The 13,637-nt window shown below is 40.4% G+C and overlaps 1 protein-coding gene across 10 annotated transcripts in view; it reads right to left on the bottom strand.

Moving 5' to 3' along the window:
- Cyld (CYLD lysine 63 deubiquitinase) overlaps nucleotides 1–9,155 on the bottom strand; it is a 65,144-nt gene extending 55,989 nt beyond the window's left edge. For 3 of the 10 annotated variants that reach the window (XM_076838270.2, XM_077105773.1, XM_077105772.1), the window contains exons 1-3: nucleotides 9,082–9,155; nucleotides 2,086–2,739; nucleotides 339–641 (exon numbers count right to left, since the gene is read on the bottom strand). In XM_076838270.2, the coding sequence (XP_076694385.2) occupies nucleotides 339–641; nucleotides 2,086–2,589 (807 nt within the window). In that variant the 5' untranslated portion in view covers nucleotides 2,590–2,739; nucleotides 9,082–9,155. The other 7 variants (XM_077105770.1, XM_076838268.2, XM_076838272.2 and 4 more) reach the window with 7 other exon arrangements.
- Nucleotides 9,156–13,637: the final 4,482 nt, after the last annotated feature.

Genomic DNA, 13,637 nt, shown 5'->3' with positions numbered 1-13,637 from the left:
CATAATGTATTTGATGTTGGGTGGGGGAGTTAGGGCTTTTTGCCATTGTTGTTTTAGGTTTCTTTTGTCTTTTTGTCTACTATATAGCTATAATAAGGCAAATTCAAAAATTAAGAATACTATTCAAGTTTATGCAAATAAGAAAAAAAGTAAATGTAATTCTATATTCAGATTCCTGTCCTATCTCAATGTTTCTTTACCTAAGATAAATTCAAATGTCTTTTACAGTAAACCAAATTAGTACATTTTAAACATTTAAAGTGCTCAATTTGTACCAAAATTAATCATAAAACTAATACATATGTTCATAATGGTAATATAATGCAAAATTTTCTTACCATGTCCACACCAACAAAATATCCTAAGCTCTCTTTTCCTGGCAAAACATCACAGAATATAACTGTTCCGGATTCTATAGTTTCTCCAACCTTCAAAGAAACTCTGGAGTTTATTTCCAAAGGGGGAAGTTCAACCTGCATGGTGTCCACAGGGCCTGCATAATCACTTTCCAGTCCATTATCATCATCTTCTATGATTTCTAGCTTGTCCAACGCCACAAACACACCACAGTCTTCATCACACTGAAAAAGCTGTTTCCCTTGATACACCCCATCAGTGAAACCTTGACCTCGACCTTCTTCCTAGTTGTTAAGAGAGAGATTATTTTTAAGACAGATAGATAAATATAGAAAGATAATCTACAGGGAAAAAGATCTACCCTAGGGATTTCAGAGATATTACTTTGGAAAAATTCTAAATGACACAGATAATAAGAAATATAAATTAACTGTTGCTATTGGACTTAGGATGTTTAAAACATAAGCAGCTACATCTGACGCTGAAATAAAATTACCTGATAATTCCAAATCATAATTGGATTGGGAAAAAGCTAGAATGGAGTCTACATTGTGATTAAAACATTAGTTTTGTCATAAAAAGAAATTTTGACCTTATTAGCAACGTTAGTTTATTTATTGGTCACTCACCGTATGATAGCCACTGTGCTAAGTCCTATATCAATACATCACAAAGACACTACAAATTATGTACATTATATAGATGAGGAAGCAGATTTAGAGAAGTTACCTAGATTGACTAAGTAAGCAACCTGAAAATCCAGGTAGTATATGGCTTAACTGGCATTCAGATTCCTGTTTCACTACTTAAAAAATTAAATCAAGAAGCAAATAGGGCAAAATGTGAATGCATTTATACTGTCATGTATAAATAACTAGAACAAATTAAAACATTTAAAAAGAAGCAAATAAGGCATGAAATTCTATTCACAAGAATATCAAAATGACATTGATATTTAAGTTCTTGAAAATTAAGTTTGAAAACATTCACAGAGTCATTAGGTTTCTGTCCAATAAAAATAAATTCCAAAATAATTCTCACATTTATTATCAGGGAAAACTATAAGCAAGTTTAAATTGCTGCAACTTATTAAAAAATCTTATATCTAAATTGTCATTATTTAGTAGCACACAGTAAGAAGAACTGAGAAACCTGTAGATGGAAATGTCACAAGATAATTAACATGCTTTAAAATGATTAATTACAATTGAAGTTAATTTTAATATAAATAATGTTAAAATCTCAAAGATATAAAAAGTCTATAATTATGTTCATATTGTCATATACAGTTTCCAAGTTTCCAAGCATCATCTACATTATCTCAATTCATCATTAAAAATTAATCCTGGGCCTGGGCGCATAGCTCCATGGTACAGCACTTGCCTTGCATACATGAGATCCTAGGTTAAATTCCCAGCACCACAAGAACAAAAAAATAAAGTAAACCAGTGAATATTAAAGTCAGAGAACACTGGGCTGGGGTTGTAGCTCAGAGGTATAGCGCTCGCCTACCATGCATGAGGCACCGGGTTTGATCCTCAGCACCACAAAAAAATAAAATAAAGGTATTGTGTCCACCTATAACTAAAAAATAAATATTTTTTTAAAAATCAGAGAACACTTCTAGGAAAACTTACTTTGTGCTTAAAGGAGTAAAAACATATATATGCATACAAATACATACAGACACACAAACATACACATGCAGCCCACTAAAATCAAACTTACCAGCAATTCTACTCCAAAGAATATGCCTGACACTGTCCTCTCTGCTAGCAAGGGTCCTCTGAAGCGCACGACTCCTGGGAACTTCTCTTCCCCAGACCTCAGCTGTACTTTCACAGGGCAGCCCACGTCCACCTGGAGGCCTTTACTCAGCCGGCTTCTGTTTTTAAACAGGCTGAGCCTTTCCTCACAGTTGGTAATTGCCAACAGTAACTCTGTGAATTTTTCGTTTATTTCTACAACATCCTTTTCATCAACAAAGAGAACTGCATGAGGTTGCTCTAGAATTTTTAATCCAATCTGATTTTTCTTGGCTTTTGCAGAAGGAACCCTTGAGTGCCCCACAGAGCGGTCTTGGATATACTGTCCTATGCTCCCCTTTGGTACTTTAAGGAGCTTCTGTGTCTGTTTGTCTGTGACACTGCATTCTTGAAGAAGCAAATAAAAAATCCGCTCTTCCCAGTAGGGCGAAGTAACTTTTTCTTGGCTCCATAAGCCTGAACTCATTGTGATAGTAACTTCAGAACATGAACTCAAGAAAAATGAACCACTAATAAGTTTGTCATAAAATCGCAAAAGATAGATTCACTGGCAGTCCCAAAGTATGTGTTTAGCAATTTGGTGTCCATGCTGTAAAAAGACAGCAAATCAAAATGCCTAGTGAACAAGCAAAATAAATAGATTTCATTCTCTATGAGTTAAATGAATTTAAATGAATTTAAACTAATTAAAATCAAAAGCTTTAAAAGTCTCATCTGACTAAGTAAACACACACACACACACACACACACACACACAAATGAACAATCTCCAAAAATAGCTAAAAGACATATATACTGGTATCTACTATAGCTGCATATTTAAGGAAATATAATTGTAAAGTACCTTCAAAAATAATTCAATAATGATTATTTCCAAGGCTCTAAAATTTATAAAATCAAATTCTAGACAAAATTTTAAAGGTTAGCCTCATATATGTATTCTAAATTTTTACACTTTAAAAGGTAACATTTTTAATGGATTCTGCCTAACTTTAAAAGATAAGCTGCCTTTTTGAGCAAAACACACAATAAATAAATAAATAAATGGCTCTCATTTCTGAATACACAGTTTAAATTAAAAGTTATACATTCTAGTACTGACCATCTTTTATCAATAAAAATATATCACATTCTGAAACTTCAACCACAATTCTCTTATGTACATGCTCTATTTTGATAATGGAACATTTTACCTCTGACTCAATTTCATTTCCTTAATCTTGTACATTTTGTTCTTAGACAAGCAAATGCTAATCATTTTAATCATAGTTATCATTTCATTTCTCACAGTCCCAAATAACAGATATTATAGTTTTATTATATTAAAACTATTTTAAAAATAAATTCTGTAGCATCAAAATTTGTACTATATAACAAAGAGATAAAATTGCACTATAATGATATTGAATTGCAGATGTTTCTATCAAATATGAAGTGTTTTTTGCCACAATCATACAAGGATTTCTTCTTTGACTTCAAATTTTCATTTAAAATTTTACAAAGATAACCATCTTTCACAATTAAAAAGACTCCTCAAATCTACTTTAACTAATGGTTAAAAACTACATAATTTCATTAATTCAAACTGAGGACTGTATTTCCTTATTTGAATTATTTTGCTGAAAACAACAGTTCCTATTCTCTGTCACATAAATAATGTGGCTATTTGGTTTCTAAATACAGTACTTATTTCATCCTCCTTTGAGATGGAGGTATCTATTTCCATTATTCTGGCTAACAGCAGCAATTGATAGCATGGAGGTTTCTATTTCCATTATTCTGGCTAACAGCAGCAATTGATAGCACTATTGAATTTCTCCATTTTATTCTTGCAATTAAAAAATAAATGCTCCTAAAACTAAAGAACCAATTTAAGTTTAATTATTTCACAGTGAAACAATCTATATACAGAGTAACATTTCTTTTAGAAAGCATTGTTAGTACTTCATCCTGGTGAAGTTTTTGCACGTCCGTCCGTCCCTCTCTAAGTCAAAAAGAGACTTGCAGGATATCCTGGACAAGTGAGAGGCTAGTGCCCCATCACACCAAAATTACTGTGGCACTTGTACAACAGAAAGGGAAGACAGAAGCAAAGGTGGCATCAAGTGGTTCTCCTCTTTCTTCTTCTTCTTTTGTAATGTACGTGCTTTAATTCCACTTGAGGGCACTGTCTACTTCAGCAGGAATGGAATCAATTTACATCTGCCACTTACATAAGACACCTGTGGACACCTCACTCTTGGCACCGCATAAACAAAATCCCTTAAAGGGCTGCCCAAGCAGCCATCCATCCCCTTTATTTGTCTCTATGCCTTTAGAGTACCAAAATGAAGTGTTGGCTTGTTTTCACTAAATTGCTTTTAAAATATCAGCACTTTTCAACAAGGAAATTATTTTTTTTTCTTGACCAGTGAATCGTCATTAGGAATATAAATTATTGTGTGTGACTCTCAATATGGAAGGCTGTTTGTTACTTTGTTAAAAGGCTCTACATCATACTTCTGTGCCCACTTGCTCGCTTTCTATAGATCTATAGTTCTCTCTTGGAATCAGCCATTTTCTGTGGTTTCCTGTAGTACACATTTGACTCCTTTTACAGCCTTGTTGCTTTCCAACTTACTGCTTCTTATCAGTTCTGAGAAGCCAGATGATGAGATATGTCTGTATGTTTAAAAAACAAAAAAAAAAAAGCACCAAAAACAAAAAGAATACACAAATTCTGAAAGAATCTTTAGGAGTAAAGTGCACAGGTTTTATTGCAAAGATATTGTTTTGATTGCTCTTAGAAGGTTAAAGTAGTCAAAAAGCACCTCCAAAGCAGTGAGCTGTTGTTCTGGTTCTTTTAAAAATGTATTTAAATTGTGTGTGTGGGGAGGAGAGGGGTGTTAAATTTTTTTTAAGGATAAATCAATTATATTTTCAAAAGAAATACTTTTTTAATTTCTAAAAATAACCTTCAAATATTAAAATCAGAAACTTCCTCTAATCTTTTCACTTATATGCCAATAACTCTGATAAAAGAGTCTCTTATCTTAAAAAAATTCATGTCACAAATTAAAATAAAAACCATCCGTGCCAAAAAAAATCAAAGCAAAATAAATTATTATATGTAATGAATGAGAACACTATATTTTAAATCAATTTGATTATAAAAAAGATATTTGCAAATTATTTAAGAGCGTCCCCAATAAAAATTGATATGACTACTCAGTTTATTAAAAAGTTGAGGGCAAAAGTAGTTTTCAAGTACCATTTTTTAAAGCAAACTATACAAGAAGTGGTAACTTTTTTGCTAACTTGCAATAACACAAGTGGGTATGAACTTAGACTAAATAAAAGCATAGCAGACAATTAGAAGAGTCAAAACAAAAGTTATAAAATATTCAAAACACATTATCCAAAAATAAAAAGTATGTGCCTGTCCTCTTTTAGAAAAAATACATTAAGAAAAGGTTTGAAACTATAGTATTAAAAAATTGATTATCATTATTGCAAATAACAGAGAAAGTTGAATGGGAAAGCTTATTAAGGCTCTGGCCTAAAGGTATACACAATGATAAATCTGATGATCATTAATATTCTCAAAATACTAGTATTACAACAGAAATATGCCAATACATATTCCCTCCTACTGTAGTAACAAATACAATGCCAACGTTCTTTCACTAGGCTATGCACAATAGTTAAATAAAGTTTAAGAAAGCCAAGCAATAAACCTTGCCTGAATCAAGGGAAAGACTTAAATCACACTGTAAATAAGATTTTGTCAATCAAGAAGGTTGGCTTGTGGGTCTGGTATTTTGATGCACACAGTACTGTATTAGACACTGACAAATACAGAAGATTTGCGATAGGATGACTGCCTTCAATAAGTCATCTCATTTTATTCAGCTTCTGCCTTCCCAGAAGCAGTAACGCAACACCGGGCAAAAACACAGCCAAACTCAAAATTGGGGATGGGGTAGGGAAGTGAAGGGGCAGGGCAATTTTCATTTGTATGCTCTTGTTTAATACTTTATAAGCAGAATCACTGTGAGGGTGAATAAAGAAAAATGACTCATCTAAATACTATCATATTTCAGGCTCAATAACTGAGTGACCAGACCATGAATATTCTGATAATTACTGTAAGTACTGAATGAAGATTATCAAAGAATTGGAATACAGTAGTATATTTAAGACCCAAACGGTGCTGAACAGAAGGCCTTTCTTTCGAGAACACTGAAGGTAACAGCTCAGTGTCACATAGATTTGAAATCATATTTGGTTATCTGAGCTTGTTGATAGTCTAGATTCATAGTGAAGGGCATTTAACTGTATTAAGATAAAATCATTAAACCAAGTTGAGTGTTGAAAAGCACAAATATTAGTCAATTTCCTATGAATGAAATGAAAAGGAGATGATCAAGAAATAAGTCTTACATAAAATTATTAAGGAATTATCAAGTTCTAAGAGCAACACATAAGCACAAATGATCATTATCTACATAAAATTGACAGTGGTTAACCTATCTAGAAGATACAATGTCATTTGCATTTTCAAGTTATCAGGTTATACCATTCAGAAGAACCTTACAGAGACAGGTGTAATTCAAGAACTCTGCCATCTCCTGTGATACCCTGTTTGTTCCAAAAACTACAGGAAGCTATCTAAATCAAAATACAAATTAGAATATCAAATACTGCCCTTAATTATAAATGGCAAAGAGATAGGAAGATCAGCATGCACACCCGAGAAAGAGGACATGTGAGCCTTTTTCAAATGCTCCTAGGTAGCTACAATGATTACCATTTTAAGAAAGAACAATGCTCACTAAAGGAACAAGTTGTTATGTTCCTAAACAGAGAATTTATATATTCCTAAATGCAGAGATTCCAAGAACAGTAAAAAGACTTGATTGGTTTTAATTTTTCTCATAGATTAATATGTGACACAAGTACACAGTCCCTAAAACAGGTGGGTCTTACAAGGTTACAAAAAACATCTGACTCTTGCATCTGAATATTCAAGTCATAAGGACAAGGAACACTGCTGTCTCACTAGAATTAAACCTAGCCACTGAACTCCCAAAATGTGAATCCCCTCCAGGGCCCAGACAAAATGATAACAGTTGAAGCCAAAATGCCATTTCCTCAACCTAACTGTTTAATTATTCAAAGCTTCTTCAGGTTAAACAAAAGGAAAACATTCAAGAGTGGACCATTTAATGATTTTTTTTTGGTCTAGAACATCACTAATTCTCTAGATAAGGGAAGTCAAGATCAACTTTTACTCCACTTCATTGTTACAAATAAGGTAGAAACAAATAAGGTAATTTTCACAATTATGAAACAAGTTGTTTTGAGGTTCATTTGAAACCAGCTTCCAAGAACCTCACACCACATATGACGCTCTTAAACTCTACATCGATATTAAAATCCCCCAACAAATATAAGATCATACTGTAAAAATCAGGAACAAACAGTGAATAGTGTAAACACTCCCTTCTCTCTTCTTCCTTAAATCAAATGGGAACCACAGCTTAGGCATGCCAGACCACAGAAATCATTGTTGCTGGTCTTTCTTTTATATAACAAGTGCCCTTGCCTTATCAGCTCCTCACCAAAGTTACCACCCAAAACAAGCTTATTTGCAAGAATGCCTTATATTTTTGCAGCAGAACATTAAGAAAATGTTCTAGGCAGTATTAACATTCAGAGTATATGAACTTAAATAAAAATTTCAGCAAATCACTTTGTCTTTGTACTGTTCTAGTTTAAATCCATCCACTACCCAGTGGGGACTTGCAGGCTAAATTCTTAGAGCCATTCAACCTATCAGGGCATGAGGGGGTGCATAGAAATCGACACTTGAATGCACACCCTCTTGAGGCCTGGGTTTTTCTCTGAAAGCCAATGATTGCAAAATGAACAATGTTATTAAGATCCATAATTATCCCCAATTCAAAAGGAAGGCATGAATGCTCCTTAGCTAAGGACACAACTTTTCAGGGAAAATCAGGAAGAGGGAGGTGGAAAGGATGGTGGAGGCTGGGAGACTGCAAGGCTACAGGCTTGGTGGCTGAAAGATGACAACCATCCTAAAACATGCAAATGCCAAGGGGTGGAATAGAAAAGATGCCAAGTACATGAATAACCTGGCAGCTGACCCAGCTGAGCACCAAACTCAAGAACACCATCTTCCTTCAAGACTTCACGATTCCCCCCCCCCCCAGAGAACCTTAATAAAACCATCCAAAGAAAAACAGGAAGAAATTATACCTGTCTCAACAGGGCACAAGCTTTCAACTAAAGAACTCCGAGTTGTGCAAAACCATCCTCACCCTGGAAAGGCAAAAACTGAAAGAAAACGCAGGACACGCCATTAACGAGGCCAGAATCCCCACTGCTCTTCCTGGACCCAAGCTACAATGCCCCGCAATACCACAGATCCATATGCCCCACAGCACGGACGTGAGATATGAAAACCCGAGGCTCTCGGGGCCAACTAGGGCCTTAGGGAGCCAGCCAGAGGCCCGTGCCTCAGTTTCCTCGTCTGTAAACGGGGAGGAGTCCAAAGAGGGAGTCTGAGTCCTGCGCTGCTCCCCCTCCGAGCCCTCTCTCCTGCCCAGGTCCCGGCGGCGGCGACCACGCTCCCACGACTCGGGAGCCCTCCGGGAAGGCTGGGGGTGGGTGGCGGGGAGCCCGGGCTGACGTCAGCGGGCTCAGCACCCCGTGGGCCCGGCTGTCTCGGGCTGGCCGGGGCAGCTAACGGGCCAGCGCCGAGGCCCGACGGTCGCCACCGCGGCCAGAGGCGCCCTGAGGCCGGGGAGGAGCGCCCGGGGGGATGCGGCCGCTAGCCGTTCGGCCCCCAGCTCACTCACCACTTTGGGCAGCGGGGCGTCGCCGCCTGGCTGGCCTCGCGAGCCAGTGTCCCGGGCCGGCCCCGGCGCTCCACACCCACCGCCCCAGTATTTACCTCCGACGCGCTGGGGGCCCCCGCACAGCCGAACCTGCTACCTGGGCCCGCCCCCACCTGCCCCGCCTCCGAACGGCCGGGGTGGGGGGAGAAGCGGGGGCGAAGGGGGCAACCACCCAGATAACCAATCGCAGCCCGAGTTGCGTTTCTACGTGCGTCCTGATTGGGCCTTCCTGTGACAGACCTTCCTCCAATGGCTGTCGGCGCGGCGCCGGCAGAAGGGACTTTCCGCTCTGTCAAGCTCGGTGGAACCAAAGGGAAAGCAGAGAGAAGGGGCGGAGAAGAACGGGAAGGGGGGGCGGGAAGCCCCGATTGATTGGACGAAAGGCTGCGGGTGCCGCGTCACCATTGGCTGAGGCCAGAGCCAGGGCGTGGTGCCGGGCTGCCGGCCCCACCTCCCATACTCAGGTCTTGGCTCCTGCCTCAGCTGTCAAAACGGGTGGGAAGCAGTCCAGATGAGAGCTGGGAACAGTGTTCCAGGATTTCATGAAAGAGCAAAGCTTTAGAGTCACACCTAAGAGTGAAATTTTTGCTCTCTCAATTCGCCGCGTGACAGGGGGGAATTCACAACCACGTTGAGTCTCAATTTCCTCATGTGTAAAATAAAGAGAAGAGTATCAATTGTCTTACTGGACTATTGTGTAAGGCCATACAAAAGTTTCTGGCACGCAGTAGGAGCTCAGTAAAGGTTAAAACTCTTACTACCCCCTCCTAGGCGTCCTGGGATCCCTGCTGTTTCTGAACTTCAGTTACCATCCATCCCAGTTTGCAGAGAGGTGTCCTAAGGGTGGTAAAGAAGGGATTTCCAGGAGCCTCATCAGTCAGCCCTGCACCCCTGGCCACCAGCCAGGACTTGGGGTGTAGTTAAGGATCTTTCAATTAAAAGAGAGGCTTCTGATTCCCAAAAGTGCTCAAAATATTTAAGGAAATGCTTTTTATAATCAGTCCAAGAGCTTTGCAGCCTGCCTTGCTGCACTGGATACTCTCGTTAATTAATTCCTTCTCCTTTGACATTTTAAGTACTAATTATGGTGGAAGGTGATTAATACTGAGAAAGGGGGAGGGATGTGCGTGTGTGCGCACTTAATCATGACACAAATTTCCCCAGTGGAAAGTGACATGTTTCTGGGGATCTGGGGGATTTAAACCAATGAGTACATAAAAGAAGTACCATGAGTGATTACTAAAAGTGATCCTAAACAGACTACCTCCTCTCCCTTTCCATAATCACTCAATGAGATGCACATTTTTAAAAACCTAAACCTCAGTCCTCTCTATCCTTAGGACATCCTTATCCTGTTTTTTGTTTGTTTTTGTTGTTGTTGTTGTTGTGTTTGTTTGTTTGTTTGTTTGTTTTTTGTGTGTTTGTGAGCACACCCCAGACAGGAGCAATATGATGAGCACCTACAGCCTGGCTTGCCGTGTGGCCTTAGACAGCACCATTGCCCTCTAGATCTACATTCTCCAATAAAGCTGGTAGACTCATAAGTCAGTCTGGCTGTCTGGGAGAAAATTTCATTCTGAAGGCTGTTTTTGCTTGACCCACACAATAAGAAGAATGGAAGAGAAGAGAGAGCAGAGAGAGGGGTTTTGAATCTTTCAGACAAAGCAAGCTCTCTCTTCCTCTAGTTTGCCATATCTCTCGCCATACCCTATTTTATGCCTCTGGGCCAATTCTCTCATTTGTATTATCTATTAACCCCTGAAGACATTTTGGTTTGCCACCCCTGGACTAGAGCATCTTTATGTCCTCTCTGATGGTGGCGTCTGGTACTTCTGAGCTCTCTGCTTCAGCAGGGCTTTCTTTTCCACCAGCAGTGGTCAGATACCTTGTTCAGCCCTCCTGTCACATGTCCATTGAATCAGTATCAGGGCCTGATTTCATCCAAGAGATGTCACCCAAGCCAAGCCTGACAAACAGGATTATGTCGGTTACCATCTCCTATCAGTGGGTAACGACTGCTTAGAACTGTATGTTGGTGACTATCCTGAAGCCTCGTATCCAGACTCACAGGGGCCTGTCATGGAGTGATATGACGGAACAGAGTCATAGTGCTATTTATTTGCAGTCCTTTATCAACCATCCTCTGCTTTTATAGAAGAAGTATTAAGGTCCAGAGAGGGAAAGTAACTTCCCATTGTCACCCAGGAGGTGGGTTAAGAGCTGATTTTCCTTATTCTATCCAGGATTCTTTCACCTCTCTTTCAATGGATTCACCAACTGAACGGTTCATCCTAACTTCCAAATACTTCCTTCATTTGGGCCCAGCCAAAGTCTAGCCTCGTCCAGGGGGATCTTTGTTGATGGCTCTAGTCCCCACTGATCACCTCTGTCTCTCCACTCCTCCCCTCAGCCTGTTCCACCAGCCTGACCCCTGGTTTATGCAAGTGGTGGTTGAGTTACTGAACAGGAGCCAGTCAACACAGCAGTGCTGCCCCTAACAAGGAAGGTGGACTTTAAACCACTGATTACACAATCACCCAACTTAATTACAGTTCTAGTAAATTCAGGGGGAGAACTGCTTTGGGCACACAGGAAGGGTGGTGGGGCACTCAGGGACGGCCTGTTTGAAGAAGCCACTTTAACTGAAATAGGAATGATGGCCGCGGTTGAAGGTGAGGGTAAGCACTGCACACGGGAGGGAACTGAAAGGTGCATGACATGTTGAAGGAACTGAAAGAGGCAGAGCAAGGCAGGGCAGCAAAAGGGTTAAGGAAGCTGGTAAATTCCAGAGCCTAGTAGGAGACTCTAATGTGCAGTGACACACGGTCAGACTCACGGAAACCCTCTCCGTAGCACTGGCTGAGGTTATTGATCAGGTCCTGTCCCAGGTTTCCTAGTGGCTGCCACAGGCTCCTTCTCCTTCCAGCCTCATCAGATTCCATGTTTACTTCATATTTCACCCACTACTCCACCTCGCCACTCACCATCACCAAAAGTGATCAGGCGATAGTCCCCGCACCTTCTGCAGTCCCTCTGCTGTCCCCATCTCAGTAAAGGGCAACCTCCAATCACTCATCTGGCCTCCCATGGTTCCAGTCATTTTCCCACCACCCCTGTGCACACAGGCATTCAGAATGAGCTCTGAGCCAAGGGGCGACCTGGACCAGGCATCCACACAGGTAAGGACAGCGTACCAGTGTTTTCTCCATAGTAGCCCAGTGACCTGTCTTGATCCATGGATGAGGAGTTGGGAGACCCCCATCTCAGAGATGTGCTTATCCTTCAAGGAGGAGAAACTCGGGTATAACTGAGCATTCTGCCTGGGGCTTTTACTCTGGCCACCTACAAGCTCTCCATGATGAGATAAAAGGGATTACTTTAATCACCTTTAAACTAATCCAGCTGAACTATAAACCTATGCTCTCCTTTTTTGAGTATTTTTTGATATCAGTGACAAATGATTTCTGGGTATGATTTAAAAACACACAGAGAGGAGAAAGGCTTAATGCTCACCATTGAGAACTTTGTGCTACATCTATCTGTAGTCTCAGACGGTTGGTGCAATAGGATTGGCCTCATGTCCAGCAGAACCTTCCTCCATAGCAAGGAGGCATTAGCAGTGTCGAGGGAGTGGAGGTGGGGTCATTCTTACCACCTGTCTCAACTTCAGTTTTCTGTTCCCTTTAAGTAGGGTGAATCCTTCATCTAGTTAACAAATATTTATTGAGCGCCTACTAAGTGCTGGGCACCTTTATAGACTCTGAATACACTGCAGTGAGTATTGTTCCTGTTCTCAAGGAGCTGGTATTCCAGGAGAAGTGTCGTTAGTCAGCTTTCTTTAACTGCAAGAAAATACCTGAGAAAAATCAACTCATAAGGAGGAAGGGTTTATTTTGATTTATGATTTCAGAAGTTTCAGTCTATGGTCACTTACCCCTGTTGATTTGGGCCTGTGGCAGCAAGGTACATCATGGTAGGAGCATGTGGCAGAAGAGTCCTGTTCACCTCATGGCAGCCAGAGAGAGAAAGAGAGAGCAGGGGGAAAGAAGGGCTAGGATCCAAATATCCTCTTCAAGGCCACGCCCCTGAGTGACCTAACTTCCTTCCACTAAGCCCCACCTCCTAAAGGACCCACCCCCTCCCAATGGCACAGAGCTGATCTCCAAGCCCTTAACACACAAGCCTTTGGGAGACATTCAAGATCCCAACTATGGATCACAAGTTCAAAGCCAGCAATTTGGTGAGGTCCTAAGCAACTCAGTGAGACCCTGACTCTAAATAAAATACAAGATAGGGCTGGAGATGTGGCTCAGGGGTTGAGTGCCTCTGAGTTTAATGCCCAGTACTCCACCCCCCCAAAAAAAAATCCAAACTATAGCACAAAGGAAGAAACAAATGAATACCCAGATGTACACCTTTACACAGGCTGAGGGAGAAAGGAATGGCTGAGCATAGACGGATCGTTCAGGGAAGGACTCCCTCAATGAGGTGGTGTCTAAACACAGGCCCGGAAGAAATGGAGCAAGCCACAGCACTGTCTAGGGGAAGAAGACATCCCTAAGAGAGACCAGACCCGGGTAAGAGTATGGAAGCAGAGAAAGGGAAACCCTTC

Source organism: Callospermophilus lateralis, chromosome 18 (assembly GCF_048772815.1).
Source record: "Callospermophilus lateralis isolate mCalLat2 chromosome 18, mCalLat2.hap1, whole genome shotgun sequence".
Classification (NCBI taxonomy): Eukaryota; Metazoa; Chordata; class Mammalia; order Rodentia; family Sciuridae; genus Callospermophilus; species Callospermophilus lateralis.
This window is presented reverse-complemented; position numbering and strand designations above follow the sequence as displayed.